This window comes from Oratosquilla oratoria, chromosome 7 (assembly GCF_046742065.1).
Source record: "Oratosquilla oratoria isolate Oo_2021 chromosome 7, ASM4674206v1, whole genome shotgun sequence".
In the NCBI taxonomy this organism is placed as follows: domain Eukaryota; kingdom Metazoa; phylum Arthropoda; class Malacostraca; order Stomatopoda; family Squillidae; genus Oratosquilla; species Oratosquilla oratoria.
The window spans coordinates 39,626,467-39,644,245 of record NC_134783.1 but is presented as its reverse complement, the minus strand read 5'-3'; the positions used below and the strand labels follow the sequence as shown (position 1 = coordinate 39,644,245).

The 17,779-nt window shown below is 42.0% G+C and overlaps 2 protein-coding genes across 2 annotated transcripts in view; one reads left to right on the top strand and one right to left on the bottom strand.

Moving 5' to 3' along the window:
• Positions 1–147: 147 nt before the first annotated feature.
• Positions 148–5,342, top strand: LOC143026792 (uncharacterized). Its single transcript, XM_076187566.1, has 4 exons — positions 148–444; positions 2,594–2,673; positions 4,143–4,532; positions 4,774–5,342. The coding sequence occupies exons 1-4, from the start codon at positions 148–150 to the stop codon at positions 5,081–5,083; spliced, it is 1,077 nt and encodes a 358-aa protein (XP_076043681.1). The 3' UTR covers positions 5,084–5,342.
• Positions 5,343–6,840: 1,498 nt separating this feature from the next.
• The window catches only part of LOC143027083 (uncharacterized), a 67,958-nt gene continuing 57,019 nt past the window's right edge, over positions 6,841–17,779 (bottom strand). Inside the window, exons 13-16 of the mRNA XM_076188026.1 lie at positions 17,401–17,691; positions 16,699–16,981; positions 10,709–10,971; positions 6,841–10,218 (exon numbers count right to left, since the gene is read on the bottom strand). Coding sequence (XP_076044141.1) covers positions 7,630–10,218; positions 10,709–10,971; positions 16,699–16,981; positions 17,401–17,691 — 3,426 coding nt within the window. The 3' untranslated portion in view covers positions 6,841–7,629. The remainder of the gene's footprint in view (positions 10,219–10,708; positions 10,972–16,698; positions 16,982–17,400; positions 17,692–17,779) is intronic.

Below are 17,779 nucleotides of genomic sequence, written 5' to 3'. Positions count from 1 at the left end.
TGTAGAATCATACTCGGCAATGAGTGATCCCATGAATAAGTGTAAACTAGCTCTGCCTACACTGGCTTCTCCCGACGATCAAAACCTGCTTACCTGTTATGTAGACTCGGATTTTGGCTTTCTTTTTAGCCTGTTAGCTTAAGCTGCATGCCTGTTTCATATGGCCGTAATTCAGTCGTGAAAATCGATAAATTTGTCCCGGGGCGGCACTTAGGGCCTAATGTAAGAGCTATGCCTACTTGGTATCGAATGCATACTATTCTCGACGAGACTCTGCAACTGATCTGTAGAGCACACGAATGTTCATGGAATGTAGGGTGCAACAGTGGTGAAAGTACTCGTACTGCACGAGAACACTCGCTGACAACCTCTGCTTACGGCCGACTAGCCGCTATAGTCAGCCGCGTGGACACCTTAGTGGGCTTGGTCTGGAGATTTTGCCTGGTTAGCAATGATGCCAATCCTTGGGATTCCCCCAAGATTTTGATTTTGTGCGATGTCTTGAGATTAGGATTTTTAATTAAAAAATCCTGGGATTTTAAAACTGCCTTTGTACCTTTCATTATTTAGGTTTGAGAATTAATGTTGCCTGAACGCAATAGTAATAGCCAGGTACAATGTTCTAAATCTAGTAACACTACACTTAGCCTGGCCTCTATAGCTTCACAGGGCACAGCAGTGGTGTTAGAGGGCAGGATAGATAAGTTGGGGATAGGGAGGGAAGGGGGATTTGGGGGGTTAGTGGAAGGAAAGTGAAATGGAAGGAAGTAAGAGTTATGAGAGATGTGGGGCAGAGCCACTTGCTCGGTTGTTGGCAGTGGTGACTCGAGTGAGCAGTGCTTTTATAACTGCATAGACTTTTAGTCTGGAGATCCTGAGCCTTGGGTAAGTGGCGGTAATACCCCACCAAAGAAAAAAAAAGCAAAGGATGGTACAATCAGTCGTTTAATCTAGAGTGGCTTCAAAACCCTGAACTGAAAGAGTTGGTAAAACCCAGACCCAAAGGACAAGAGTGGTGCACTTTGCTGTTACTGTAAACAAACTGTAAGTCTGCCCTGATGAAACATAAAGCTTGCGTAAGTGTTGAAGCAAAGAAACGGTTAACATTCAGCAGTATTTTAAGAAGCCTGCAGAATCGGAAAAGCTCAAAGATAAGATAACAAAGGCTGAATATCTCAAGGATATATTGCAGAACGTGGAGTCCCATTTTGCACACGTTGATCATTTAGTGGAAGTTAAAAAATATGGCCCCTGATTGAAATTCTTCAAGGCATTGAAAAAAAAAAACTAGCTACCCAGTGATGAAGAGCCTCTTCCTGTACTTCTCCTAATAGTTCGAAAATTCAACATTCGGGTAAGGAATATACCAGAATAAACGCTACAGTAGCATTAATTTAAAAGATTTGTAAACCTTGGGATATTTTGACCTATCTTGGGAATTTTTGGAGGCAAGTCTTGGGATATATTTTTGTGGCAGCACTGTTGGTTCGGGCACAGCCCGACCGTGTGGACGTACTATGGATATGTATAGACATCTTTAGGATTTCAAATGAGCAAATTCTATCTAGAATGATGTACATATTTGTGAAATCTTTAATGCATATATAAACCATACATTACTAAATACATTCAGCATATACATTCCAACATTAGAAATATGTCCTCCGTAATTCATTCTAACAGTTTTCTCTATTGGTAATCTCAACTTTGAAAATATCCAGAAAAGGGAATTTTGCCATAATGTAGAAAATCCCATATACCAGAAGTACTTCCCGGTGATCTAGTATAGTTCTAAGGAAATTCAGCTTCTGGGTATTTCCGATTTCTAGAGATTCCTGTAAAAAAATGTATACGAGCATAACGACGAATGGGCACGTAAACACAAGGGCTGCCATTGACCACCAACACCTTTGTCATTCGTCAACATTGTAGGCCTCAGCTTTGCAGACACAACTATGCTCATTATTTTTCGCCAACGTTTTCTAGTACTATGCAACTGTCATAAATAATACTGCAGTTAATTACGTGCACATCCCTTGCGCAGGTGTGATGTACACACAAATAGTATTGACATGTGTAAAATAGCAAATGCAAAAAACTCTATAAACAGTTTTGTGGTTGCTATTAATTAGGACGCCATAACTTTACCCAACTGTACCAAGCTGCAGAAAGCTGCACGTATAGTTGAGAAAATGAAGTTATTTGACAATCTACCTTGATGTATTTGTGTTGTCTTAAATGACATCTAATTAATAAAGCGTCAAACAGTGATAGTCTTAGCAAAAAAAAAAAAAAAAAAAAATCTGAAGTTCACTTGTGAATTCCTACTGTTCCACGTATTTTGTTACCTGATATGTAGACATCAGATAGTTCCTCAAATGTACATCTTATCGGCTGAAAGAAACCTGCACAGCGAAGCTATAGCGATAATCCCATACCACACTCCTGGTCATATGGCCATTTCCCGAAGGTTGAGTGTGGTTTGAATTTTCCGCCAAAATCATCGGAAATTTAAAATTCCCGGCTCTGTGCAGGCATGCGCATTGTCGACCCCACCTCCCCCTCCCTATCCCCTCCCTTCTTACCCGGCTAGCTCGAGCCGGACGTCGCGTCACTTAGCATCGCGGAACCAGACGAGTCGGTCACTCCACAACCCACCTTCTTTTCATGCCGGTAAGTCTGGTTCCTGCTCGTGCTCGTGTGTTCTCGTAGGGAGCCCTACCTGTTCTCCTGCAGTTTTTCCCCTTCGGTGTTGTGTCCAGACACCTTTGGGACACCCCTTCTATGATTATCATTATTCTATTTTCAGACCAAACGCTTGTGTGTGGAATCCGGCTGCACAGCCAGGATCTCGTCAGACGGCCACCACGACCTCTGCTCCCGCCATGCCCCTTGTTTCTCACAAGCTGGCTTTAACCCCCTAGCCTGCGTTGTGTGCAAAGCGCGGGTTGAGGAGATTCGTGCTGCTCCTCCCAAAACCCGTTCCAAACTAGCCGCCCTCGAACTTCTTCGGGAGGCATGGCGCAGAGCTCGGAAATTGAAATCCGCTGACGACCCCCCCCCCTGGTGTGGGCGGATCCGGCGTTAGGCGTGGAATTGGGCCTCGTTCGCCCTCGCCATCCGTCTCCCTATGTCTCCGAGACTTCCGTTGGTGGACAACCTGGGCCTCTCGGAGTACAAGGGGACGAGTCTGATGTTGCGGAGTATGGTGTCCCCGAGCGTCCTCAGGCCTCTCGGCAGCCCCATACATCCGACCATCAAGGGTCCTTAAAACCCTTACGGCTTGCTTTGTCAAGCACCCCCACGAACTCGTCTTCCTCCCTAGTTCACTCACGTGAACCCGGCAGGAAATCTCGCTCGAAAAAGAGGTCTGCCTCACCGAGGTCCAGGACGCTCAGCTTGTCCCCACCCTCCACAGCCTCTCCCCCCAACTCACCCTCCCTTCCTCGCTCTCCTTTTCCTCGCCGTAAATCCCACAAGGGCAGGGAGCCGGGGGACGAAACGAGGGGAGAGGGAACTCTGGCTGCCCAAGTGGCTGCCCTCCTTCCGTCCCTGATAGGCCCCGTCCTTGAATCGGCCCTATCACATTATCCGGCCTTTCAGGCCGCGCAAATCATAACGCACCCCTCTCCAGAGCAACCTCCTATTGAACCTACGGCTCTAGCCCCCCCTCCCACTCTCCCTCCTGGTCCTTCCCTCCGCCCCTCCGTGCCGGCGACAGGTATAGGACTAGAAGGCCCCTCTCAGGAGGAACCCCCCCATCAGACGTCCGTCGGGTTGGACGGGGTGGAGGACCACTACAGTTCTTCTTTACCTTATCCTCCTACCATGACGGACTCTTGAGTTCACCCCTTCTCATGGTGTGACCTTCCCCGGTCCTGGGAGTACTCGTTTGGAGAAGATCACAAGCTAGTGGCCTGGTCTCCCGACTACTCGCTACTGGAGGGCTGGAGGAGGAGAGATGACGTTATCCTAAAGTGGGCCAACGACGCGGAGGGGGCTAAGGTTCTATATAAGATTCGACCCCTCTCCGCCCCGGCCTCCACGCCCTCCAGGATTTCCACCTCTAACACTCTGGACGCATTAGGTGCTCTCCTGGAGAACCCTCGTTTAAACCCTGATGGGCATATGTTTGTCGACAGGTCGGGGGACTCACCGGCGGTAGCACTCTCCCCAAACGCCTGGTTCCCGCAGGAGAAAGGGGAGAAAGCCTTAGACATCCCTGCTCTCGAGCGGGCCCAAGACCAACCCAAGACGGTTCCTCCTCGACGGCATATCCCTTCATCATTCCCCGTCGTCCTGCCACCACCCTTCGCGCCGGAGGGCCTGCGCGATTGCTTGTGGCACTCGGGCAGGGACCCCGCCCTCCCCCATCAACTTAGTGAACCGAAGGCTAAGTTGCTGACGACGGAGGCCTCGACCAGACAAGACCTTGCCTCTACCATCTCGACCGTCACGGCAATGGCGATGATGAGGAACTGGCTGACGACGCTCGCCACGAGCTTTGAGGACTTCCCGCGGGAAGAATTGAGGTGAGTGGGATATTTCAATCTATAGAGGGTCCAGACCTGTCCTGGCGAGAGACGCTCAGGTAGCGTCTTCACCCAGGACGGAGCCTCTTGACTAGCGCCCGAGGACGAGGTCGTTCGGAAACGACCTCGGCTTCGCATATGTTATACGTTCTACAATTGAGCGATGTGACTTTATTACACCCTCCGGGGATCGGGATCCTTCTCGCCCTACTAATTTGATTCGCGTGTTTTCTGTATGCAGAGACACCCTGGCGGCACTCTCTACCGTGGCAGAGGGTACAGCCAACATGGCGTCATCAGCCCTACCCCCAGCAGCGAGGGCCTTCACCGCGGCTCGTCTGGCAGCTCGTCAGTCTGCAGCGCGGTCGGCCCCGGAGATAGCTCGCCGGGGCGTGGTGAGAGCAGCTCCCCTTTCCCGTGGTCTGTTCGACCGGGAAGCGACAGACCGCGTCTTCGCTACGGTCCCGACCGTCATCCAGATCCAACAACCCTCCCAACCGGAGATTCCAGGACTTCCTTCGGAGACACGCGATAGTGACCATCTCCGCTAGCACAGTTCTGGACTTCCTGTCTTGGCTAGCTGACACCACCAACAGGGCACCGGAAGGCCGACCCAGGCCATGCCCCCCACGCCCACAACATCAGAGGCCTCGCGGCATCGCTGGCGTTTCTCCGCACCCACTCTGTGGAACGGGTGCAGGACCTCGGGGGCTGGGCATCAGCAACTTCCTTCAGGACACGGTATCTCTACCACTCGATCACCCCTGTCCCATGTGTCGCCATGGGAACGGCTCCACCCCTCTTCGCAAAAGAAGGGGGGGCAAAGGGCGACCGAGGGGTAGGGGAAGGCCCAGGAACCGCTGAGCAAGATACAATATTCTACATAGAATTTATGCACTATGTGAATTGTACAATATTATTTTTATAAAAAATAAATAAATAAATGAATATATATATATATATATATATATATTGATATTGATATCGATATAAGTAAAAAAAAAAAAAAAAACAGGTCGAAATGGACATGACTTCTCCTATCCAACTTAAGCTAATCTATAGTCATGATGGTCAAGAACTTTACCATGTTGAAATTAATTTCAACGCTCACTGTGACTCAGGTCGAAATGACCATGACTTTTCCTATTCAACTTGAGCTAATCTACAGTCATGATGGTCGAGAATTTTACCATGTTGACATTAATTTCGACGCTCACCGTGACTCAGGTGGAAATGGACATGACTTTTCCTATTCAACTTGAGCTAATCTACAGTCATGATGGTCGAGAATTTTACCATGTTAAAATTGATTTCGACTCTCACTGTGACTTAGGTCGAAATGACCATGACTTTTCCTATTCAACTTAAGCTAATCTGTAGTCATGATGGTCAAGAATTTTACCATGTTAACTAATTCAACGCCCACTGTGACTCAGGTCGACATGAACATGACTTTTCCTATTCAACTTAATTTAATCTACAGTCATGATGGTCGAGAATTTTACCATGTTAAAATTAATTTCGACGCTCACTGTGACTTAGGTCGAAATGACCATGACTTTTCCTATTCAACTTAAGCTAATCTGTAGTCATGATGGTCAAGAATTTTACCATGTTAAACTAATTCAACGCCCACTGTGACTCAGGTCGACATGAACATGACTTTTCCTATTCAACTTAATTTAATCTACAGTCATGATGGTCGAGAATTTTACCATGTTAAAATTAATTTCGACGCTCACTGTGACTTAGGTCGAAATGACCATGACTTTTCCTATTCAACTTAAGCTAATCTGTAGTCATGATGGTCAAGAATTTTACCATGTTAAACTAATTCAACGCCCACTGTGACTCAGGTCAACATGAACATGACTTTTCCTATTCAACTTAATTTAATCTACAGTCATGATGGTCGAGAATTTTACCATGTTAAAATTAATTTCGACGCTCACTGTGACTTAGGTCGAAATGACCATGACTTTTCCTATTCAACTTAAGCTAATCTGTAGTCATGATGGTCAAGAATTTTACCATGTTAAACTAATTCAACGCCCACTGTGACTCAGGTCAACATGAACATGACTTTTCCTATTCAACTTAATTTAATCTACAGTCATGATGGTCGAGAATTTTACCATGTTAAAATTAATTTCGACGCTCACTGTGACTTAGGTCGAAATGAACATGACTTTTCCTATTCAACTTAATTTAATCTACAGTCATGATGGTCCAGAATTTTACCACGTCAAAATTTATTTCAACGCTCACTGTGACTCAGTGATATCACGGTATGATGACGTCATTATATATGTACTGTAGCTTTGAAGAATTGTTTTACTACCATTCTTCAGATTAGTTGTGGCTACCATTCTTCAGATTAGTTGTGGCACCGTAGCATCTAAACGTGATGGTTTGAATTATCTGCAGACCTATCACCACAATCTTATTCTTAGATTGATTATAAAAATATTATGTACATAGAATCCAAAGATACTGATAACTTGGCTTGTGAATCTCGTATTTAAAATTATACTTCAGCACTAATTTCAACATTGCCACTTTTACAGAGAATCCGAAGACTTGGTGTGTTATCATTCTTCCAGAAGACTCGAAACACAGTTCATAAAAATCATTTGACAACAACACCAGGATGATGGTTTAGTCTTAGTAAAATGGTAATAATTATGACTAAATGTAAGACAGGAATGGGCAACAGTACAAAAAAAATATATATGGTCTTACAAAAATCGACAATTTTGACGACAGGCGTCCTCATGGGAGCTACAAAGCCGTTATGTTAACAAGTTTTCGATAACGATATTTTTCTACTTTCACGCACTTTTGTCACAAAAAAATAATCAGTACTACAACTATTCATGTGCACATCAACGCACATGCGCATAGGATATGGATGTACATAGTTGCAGTATTGCTTATTATTTATGAACATATGTATGCAAAATGTTGTTAGCAAAAACTCGTAAACGTTGAGAATTGTATGGTTGCCATGAGGACGCCACAAATACAACAGGCAGGAATGGGTCTGTATCTTTTGCACACTTCCAACTACTCGAACTCCGTGATTTGGGGCTCGTCGTCAGTTGTAACTCTTAGATATTTTTAGCTGCGCCTTGGCCACTGCAGGAGACACTGGAGGTACGACGTGGAAAGACCGATTTCTCGGGGAGCTTCTCGGTTCGCAGAACCGTTGCCCTGAGCGATCCAACGGTCTCACGCGCGGCGAAGCCCTGGGTCTGGTGGAGGTAATGGTTGCTGTCGGAAGCTCCTCAGAATCGGGGTTGCCGTCGTCAGGAACTTTCGAGCTCGAGCTCTGAGAGATTCCTGGGACGTGGCTAGATGGGGAAACGCGTTGTGCTTCGTATGCTCTGCAGGGATCTGTTGGGGAACTCCCCTGAACTTCGAATCTCGCGGGGTTCGAAGGAGACCTACGCTGGGGTTCTTCCGGCCTCGAGGATTGGCGAGGACTCTCAGATCTCGTGACCCCGGAGAAGCTGGGAAGACTGACGACGAATGACGGCGAGGTCAGGGATGTACCGTGGCTTTGGGAATGAATGGACACCACAGTCGTATAAGGCTCATAAACCGGAACGGGGTAGCTGGAATTCCTGGAAACTGGTGGGTCTTGAGGAGGATTATGCGGAGGACATGATGAGGGACTGTTGGGTCCTTGAGGGTCACTATGTGGTAGGCAGATTGAGGGATTATGGCCTCCTTGAGGAAGGCTGTGTGGAGGACACACCAAAGGACTTGGGGGACCTTGAGGGAGACTGTGTGGAGGACACACCGAGGGACTGGGGAGGCACTGAGGATCTCGATGTAGAGGACTGGAGGATCTTTGAGGATCATTAGTCGAAGGATATACACGAGGCGAGGAGGTTGTGGAAGAAGTGCAGGTTCTTTGAGGTGGGGACGGCCGTGATGGTGGTGGGCGGACAGGGAGTGATATTTTCCTCATGGGATGGGCTTGTGGTAATGATGGTGACGTCTCTCTTGGAGGACGGGTTTGTGATGTCACTGGTGACGCGTCTGTTACGGAAAGAGTTTGTGATAACAATGGTGACGTTTCTCTCATGGGACGGGTTTGTGACGAGTGTGACGCCTCTGGCATGTGACGGGCTTGTGACAGTGATGGTGAGACGTCTGTTACGAGAGGAGGTTGTAACAACGACGGGGATCTTCTCGTCGCAGCACAGGTTTGTGACGCTGGAGGTGGTGTTCCCGAGGACCACTCGAGAAGAGACTCCTGTTGTATATTTATTCTCGGCGATGACTTAGTTTCTGGAGGCACTGGTTCTGAACGACTCTGTGGTTCAGGTGTACTGGGTTGTGATCTCAATGGTTGTGCGTATGGTTGTAATTGTAAGTTTATTGTCGGGCCATTGGTCGGCCGTTGCTGCCGTGTCGACGGCATTATGCATGTTGATGATTTTACCTCCTGGGGGGACGCGTTCGTTGGAATTTGCGGGGAAGTTGGGGTCTTCACGCGTGGTGATAGTCTCTCTGGCTGTAAGTCAGCCGCATTTGAGTTTGTGCCTCTGTTTGCGTGACTTCTCAGTGGGGAAGGTTGTCTGTTCGCCAGGACCTCTCCTGGGGAAAACGCCTCCACTTCCACAGTGTTAAAAGATGTCGTCATAGACCCGTTCTCGTCTTCTTCGGCGTGGCGGCAGGTCACGTTCTTCGGGCGTTCTTCGATTTCCGTTTGGACGATCTCGAACGACGGGGGAGTGCAAGGACTGAGCTTTCGGTGTGGCGCGACGTTCTGTAGTTTTGAATTGGGATGAGACAAGGGAGACTTTGGGACTCGATTGGACAGTTGTGGACTAGGGGCTTCAAATTCGGGTTTAATATACGGACGGAATGCAGAGATGATCTCAGGGTCAGGGTCTTCATAAAGAGAGTTCTGTTGGTGGTTCTTTTCGTTGAGAACAGAAACATCCACCAGGGCGCTTTCGTACACAGATTTAGATAACTTATTGGTAGCAGCTATGGCTACAAAAGTTGTAGGTGGCTCTTGTGGACCTGTGTGAACAGAAGCGTAAAGATCGTCCGAGTTTTCGGTTATTGTCGACACCTGGGGATTCATCACGGGCGTTGAGTAAACTGGAGAGGGCGGTTTCACGACCTTCACCGCCTCGGAGACTCTGGGAGCACCTCGGTGTGAATGTTTACCCCCTTTTCGTATGTGGGCGACTTTGGGTGGGTTTTTGTTGTTTATTGAGTTTTCCCGTTGAAGGTGGCTTTTATTAGAGCCCTTTCGAGATGCCTGTTTCCCTTCGATGATGGTCCTAGGCACTCGACTGACGATCAGGGACGGTCGAGTGTATGTGGAGATCTCAGACGAGTCTGTTTCTTCTAATTCGTTCCTCTTTCTGCTGTACTGCCTCTTGCCCCTGGTCGGCAAGCAGACCCCGACGCGCTTCCCCGAACCCCTTCTCTCGCCCCTGGGCACCACGGACGACGACGCGGGCGCTGTCACAATCACTTTAGGTGTCTTCCTTTCTACATGTTTGAATCCGCTCTCCGGCTTCCCGCTCTTGACAGGGTCTTTGTTTCGCTTCATTCTCGACTTGAAGAAGCCTTCCCGCTGGGGTGAGCGCGACTGGCCGAAACGAAGATGTCTTAAATTGCCCACGCCGTAGATGACTTCGTTGTCTTCGGGGCGAGTCTGAAAGAACGAAATCGAGATATCAATCCTTTATGGTTAATTTATTTTAATTGAAATAAAACACTGCCAAGGAATAAAAAATTAATAGATAAATACAAGGCTGAGATACTACCGTTCTTCAAAGAGCACAAAGAATACAAAAATTGAAAAATTAAAATGTCGAAATTTTGAAGGGGGCTTCATTTCCTTTTAGAAAGATAAAGTTCACATGGACGGCGAGAGAGAATATGATTTGATTGGCTATTACTTGAGTAACGATTAAAGAAAAGAATGGCTACAAAGTGCCTTAAAACTTGGTTAGTTAATGTTTTCAAGTTAAAACTATGTTTCATTGTAATTGTCAGGTTTGATTAATTAACGAATGAGGAAGTATCTTTATTATACATGTTACTGTAATTGAGGGGACATGCACGCGCACGCACACAAACGAGCGCACGCACGCACGCACACACACACACACACACACACACACACACACACATACACGTACCCATTGGCCTACATCATTCCTGATGAGAGCCAAGGCTGTTCTCTGATTATCTTTCCCATAAGGCTCAGTCTCATCCTCCATGTACTCCAACTCTTCGTCGTCTTCCTCCCACAGAGACTCCTCCTCATCTTCCTCCTCCTCCTCCTCTTCGTCGTCGTCGTCCTCGTAACCCTCATCGTTCTCGCCGTCCACCTCAAGGATGGTTGAAGCTTCGAATGGGATCAAGTGGCACTTGCGTTGTCGTGGTTTGTGGTGGAGGGGGTCTGCGGAGGATGAGGGAGTAGGTTTCAATATCATAGAAAATGTGGGGAAACACAATTTGAAATAAGAAAGAATGGTAAGTTTAGAGCCAGTTATTATCATTATTAATTCTATCATCATTATTATTATTATTATTATTATTATTATTATTATTATTATTATTATTATTATTATTATTATTATTATTATTATTATTATTATTATTATTATTATTATTATTATTATTATTATTATTATTATTATTATTATTATTATTATTATTATTATTATTATTATTATTATTATTATTATCATTATTATTGCAATTATTATTGTTATTATTATTATTATTATTATTATTATCATTATTATCATTATTATTATTATTATTATTATTATTATTATTATTATTATTATTATTATTATTGTCATTATTATCATTATTTATCATTATTATTATTATGATTATTATTATGATTATTATTATCATTATTAATGTCATTATCACTATTATTATTATTACTATTATTACTATTATTATTATTATTATTATTATTATTATTACTATTATTATTATCATTATTATTATTATTATTATTATTATTATTATTATTATTATTACTATTGTTATTATCATCATTACCCTGGCTGGGGTATCCCCGTCTGGGGTATTGGCTGCATGTTATCGTGGCAAAGTAGCATGTAGTTGATACTTTAGGGTCTTTATGGGGCGCCCCTACTGACCAGAGGCACACATCATTTTGTCTATGATAGAGGAAAACTCTGTTCATAGAGAAACGATGACACTTTTATACTACGACTGTCCCTCCGTTATGCTGTCCCCCAACCCCTTGTTACTGTCCTGTACCATTTCTCTGAATATTCATTTCCTTTTTTCGCCTACCCTATGGTGGGGGGAAAGAATGCTACCACCAAGTCTTCCCACTTGAGTCGTAAAAGGCGAAAAAAACGGGACGGGGGATGGGATTAGGTGTCCCACTACCTGTAGCCCCAAAGGGGACATTCCTAAAAAAAAAAGTAAAGGCATAAGAGGATCTGGGAGTTTTCCAACCAGTACCCTAAGGTTTAGGTCTTTTAATGTGCGTGGATGTGGTACAGATGAGAGTAAAAGGGAAGAGATAGGCAGTATGTTTATGAGGAGAAAGATGGACGTGCAGGCTTTGAGTGAAACTAAAATGAAAGGGAGGGGCGAGTGTGAGTTTGGGAGTGTAGTTGGAAGGTTCTCAGGAGTGAAGAGGTGATGAGGGAGAGAAGGGGTGGCTATACTAGTAAGTGAAAAGATAGATAAGTGTGTAATGGAGTGGAAGGAGGTTTCTTCAAGGTTGATGTGGATGAAGGTGAAGCTGGGAAGGGAGATGTGGGTTTTTGTTAAGTGCGTATGGGCCTGGTGGTGAGAAGAGCATAGAGGAAAGGGAGGCTTTTTGGGTATATATAAATGAGTGCATAGAGGGATTAGGGAGAAATGTCAATGTAGTTGTATTGAGATACCTTAATGCTAGGGTAGGAAACGAACCAATAGACGGAGTGATTGGGAAGTCTGGAGTTCCAGGTAAAAATCGTAGGGGAGATGTGTCTTGAAAAAGAGTTGATGATAGCAAATACAATGTTTAGGAAGAAAGTCAAGCATCAGTACACATAGGAGAGGGTGGTGGATGGAAGGGTGGCAGATAGAGCATTAATGGATTATATAGTGGTGACCAGGAGTATGGTAGGAAGAGTTAAGGATGTACATGTTCTAAGGGGAAAGAGAGGGGGAATATCAGATCATTTTCTGGTGGAAGGTAAATTGAGAATGGAGAATAGGTGGAGAAAGAGGAAAAGGGCAGAAGGTAGGGAGGTACTTAGAGTGAACAGCTTAAATAAGAAAGAAAAAGAGAGGGAGTATAAGAAGAAACTGAGAGAGGAGTGGGAGGGAGTGAAGGATAAAGTAGAACTAGGAGTGGAGGAGGAATGGGGATGGTTCAAGGAGGGAGTCATAAGGTGTGCAAGGATGGTGTGTGGAACAAGGAGGGCGGGAGGAAATAGAAGGTGGGGTAGTGAGTGGTGGGATAAGGAAGCAAAGAAGGGTGTAGAAGAGAATAAGTGGGCTTTCATAGATTGGCTACAAATTAGGACGAGGGAATCGTATGAGAGGTACAAAGTAAAGAAAAAGTAAGCTAAGCATAAGATAAAGGAAGCAAAGAGGGGAGCAGATGTGAAATGGGGTAAGAGTATGACAGAAAAATTTGAAAGTAATAAAAAGATGTTTTGGAAGGAAATTAAAAGAGGAAAAGGAGGCGAATCAAGTAAAGAAGAAAAGGTAAAAGGTGCAGATGGAGAGATGATAATGGAAGAGAAGGCAGTGAGAGGAAGGTGGGCAGAGTACTTTAGGGAGTTGCTAAATGTGAAGGAGGATAGGGAGGGAAATGTAGTTGCAGTGGGAAGTGCTAAAAAATGACAGTGATGAGCGAGGAAGATGGAGGAGCAATAGGGAAAGATGAAGTGAAAGCAGCTGTTTTTGACGATGAGAGCAGGTAAGGCACCTGGTCTGGATGGATGCCACGCAGAATGTCTGAAGAAAGGAGGTACAGTTATGGTGGACTGGTTGGTGAGGTTATTTAATGTTTGTTTAAGAGAGGGTAGAGTGCCAGAGACTGTATCGCCCTGCTTTAAAAAGGGAAAGGGCGACAAGTGTGAGTGTACTAGTTTCAGAGGGATCAGCTTGTTGAGTGTGGTTGGGAAGGCTTATGGGAGGGTCTTGATTGAGAGGATTAGGAGAGCAACAGAGGGAGTAATTGGTGAGGAACAGTTGGGTTTTAGGACAGGTAGGGGTTTTGTAGATCAGTTTTTTGTGAAAAGACAAATATGTGAGAAAGCAATAGGAAAAGGTAAGGGTGCTTTTTGGGCTTTTATGGATCTGGAAAAGGCTTACGACAGGGTAGACAGGAAGGCACTGTGGGAGGTACTGCAGATATATGGGATAGGAGGAAAGCTGTTAAGAGCAGTCAAGAGTTTTTATGAGAGTAGTAGGGCTTATGTTAGGATTAGAAATTGAGAGAGTAAATTGTTTGAGGTAAAGGTGGGACTTCGTCAGGGATGTGTTATGTCGCCCTGGCTGTTCAATCTTTTTGGCTACCCCCCGTGTATGGGGGGGAAACAGCCTTTGGTATATGTATGTAACATTATTAATGTCATTATCACTATTAATACTATCATTATTATCATTATTATTATTATCATTATTATTATCATTATTATTATTACTATTATTATTATTATTATTATTACTATTATTATCATTATTATTATCATTATTATTATTATTATTATTATTATTATTATTATTATTATTATCATTATCATTATTATTATTATCATTATTATTATTATTATTATTATTATTATTATTATTATTATTATCATTATTATTATTATTATTATTATTATTATTATTATTATTATTATTATTATTATTATTATTATTATTATTATTATTATTATTATTATTATTATTATTATCATTATCATTATTATTATCATTATCAATATTATCAGCATTACTAATACTATTATTTTCATTATTATTGTTATTATTATTATTATTATTATTATTATTATTATTATTATTATTATTATTATTATCATTATTATTATTATTATTATTATTATTATTATTTATTATTATTATTATTACTAATATTATTATTATTTTTATCATTATTATTATTATCATTATTTCATTACTATTATTATTAATTATTATTATTATTATTATTATCATTATTATTATTATCATTAGTTATTATTATTATTAGTTATTATTATTATTATTATCATTAATATTATTATTATTATTAATATTATCATTATTATTATCATTATTAATATTATTATTATTATTATGATTATTATTATTATTATTATTATTATTATTATTAAATATTATTATTATTATTATTATATTATTATTATTATTACTATTATCATTATTATTATTATTATCATTATCATTATCATTATCATTATCAATATTATATTACTAATACTATTATTTTCATTCTTATTGTTATTATATTATTATTATTATTATTATTATTATTATCATTATTATTATTATTATTATCATCATCATCATTATTATTATTACTATCATTGTTATATTATTATTATATTATTATTATTATTATTATTATTATTATTATTAGTTATTATTATTATTAGTTATTATTATTATTAGTTATTATTATTATTATTATTAATATTATTATTATTATTAATATTATCATTATTATTATCATTATTAATATTATTATTATCATTATTATTAATATTATTATTATTATTAATATTATTATTAATTATTATTATCATTATTATTATTATTATCATTATCATTATTATTATTATTATTATCATCATCATTATCATCATTAGTCTATTTTGTTTTAATCGTTGTTTTTAAGACAAAACTTGATTTTTGTTCTCCACGATTTCACCAAAACATAAGTCAATTCTATAAAGAAACAATAACCAGATAGTCTGCTGAGGAAGAAGATGGATTTTAAAGATAATTAAGTATAAGGAACTGATGTTAGTAGTTGTCAAGCTGGCACCAAGCCGAGGAAGCAGTGTGGACATGATCACACCATGTTGTCAGACATGAGTGAGAGAAGACAGACCAGACAAGAGTTCGTGTTTGTCTTATATAGACAAAGACAGTGTGAATTCGTGTTTGTCTTCTACAGACAAAGTGTGAGTTCGTGTTTGTCTTCTACAGACAGACAAAGACAGTGCGAGTTCGTGTTTGTCTTCTACAGACAGACAAAGACAGTGTGAGATCGTGTTTGTCTTCTACAGACAAAGACAGTGCGAGTTCGTGTTTATCTTCTACAGACAGACAAAGACAGTGTGAGATCGTGTTTGTCTTCTACAGACAGACAAAGACAGTGTTACTTCGTGTTTGTCTTCTACAGACAGACGAAGTCAGTGCGAGTTCATGTTTGTCTTCTACAGACAGACAAATGCGGTGTATCAGTCCACGAACTGGTAGATTACATGGAGTTACATGGACAAACTAAGAGCAGCAGACCTATTGGTTCTTACAAGGCTGTTCTGGTATTTGATCTATCATTAATACCTTTTTTTTTAACCTATCTTGAAGTAAATAATCCTAGTTGGGGATTTGTAGCTAAGTAAATGTCGAGACGTTTTTTGAATATCTGGAACAACCAATGACGTTGGAGGGTAGACCATTCCATATATTAACAAAGCGATTGAAGAAAGATTATTTCACCACGTCTGGAATCGTTTTCCTACATTCTTGCATCCATTATTCCTAGTTGCGTTAGTTATGTCAATTTTGGAATATTTTTCCACATCCATGTTTTCAATTCCTTTGACAATTTTGAAGGTCTCAACTAGATCACCCCTCATTCTCCGTTTCGAGAGACTAAACAAACTTGGTTCTCTTAAGCGCTCTTCATACGGCTTGTTCCGCAACCTAGGGATGAGTCTTGTTACTCTACGTTGCACTCTTTCTAAATTCTGTATATCCTTCTTGTAATATGGAGACCAGCACTGTACACAGTATTCTAGGTTAGGTCTGACTAGGACATTGTAAAGATTAAAGATAACTTCTTCAGTTCCAAACTCAAAAGCTCTACCTCTAAGTCCAATTAATTTATTTGAAGTTTCATCGAGAGCAACCAGCTTGCCTCTTCCGAAGGGGAGGCAGGCACCAGGAGACTCACCCATGTCGATCCTCTTGAAGTGGGGAGGAACGTCTCCTTCAGAGAAGAGCAGACCACGTTTACTGCTGCAGACACTGGCGGTCGTGCTCGTGGTTGCCGGAGAGGCGCCCCTGGGGCAGCCCCTCGCAGGGGACGAAGGGCTGCGCCCCCTGCGGCAAGCCTTCTGCACCCGGAGGACAACGACGGCAGCTACCAGGGCCACAAGGATGAAGCCACAGAGGGCCCCCACTAGGAGGGCCAGGAAGGGCGTGCCCTCTAACATGGAGGACAAGAGGTTCATGTCCTGGGGGTGGGTTATGGAAATTTTAGTGAATGTGATTTTGTGTAGTACAATTTTATTTTTTGGGGGGGTATTACTGTATTTTGTTTATTGTTTCATATATTTATTTATGTAGTTATTCTATGCCAATCTATCTTATTTCATTTTACTTTATCTTGTTTTATTTTATTCTATTCTGTTCTATTTTTATCCTATTTAGATTTATTTTCCTCTATTTTATTTTATTTTATTTTTCTGCACTAGAAATAATTATGAATCAAAATGTCTCCTATCAACATGCTCTGTCAATGTAACTCATTGAGGACTGTATTCATTAAAACTATAAACGATAAATATAATCAGACTGATATTCAAATTCTAATAGTAACAACAACTGTTTATTTATGCTAAGCGAACGCGACACGACAACCGACATAGCTCACCTCCTCCGCTCCCCCTTCCTCGCCGTCGTCGTCACCAACGCCGTCCCCGATTGGACCTTCAATCCGACGACCTGTGACGTCACTCGGCGTCGTGACGTATAGGATCTTCCTCCTGCTGGCGCCCTTGACGTTGACGGCGTAGACGGAGACGAGGAACTCAGTGCTCGGCGTCAGGCTCTCGAGCTCGAGCAGGGGTTCGATCGCGTTCGAATGGTTCGAGATGAGGGTTCGAGTCGTCGCGTCGTAAGCTTCGCCGACGAAGGTCTGAGGAAGGCCGCCGTCGTAGCCAGCCTGGGAAGGCACGTTCCGAATAACCATAACAAGAACGATAATAATTAATAATAACGATAATAATAATAATAATTAATGATAATAATAA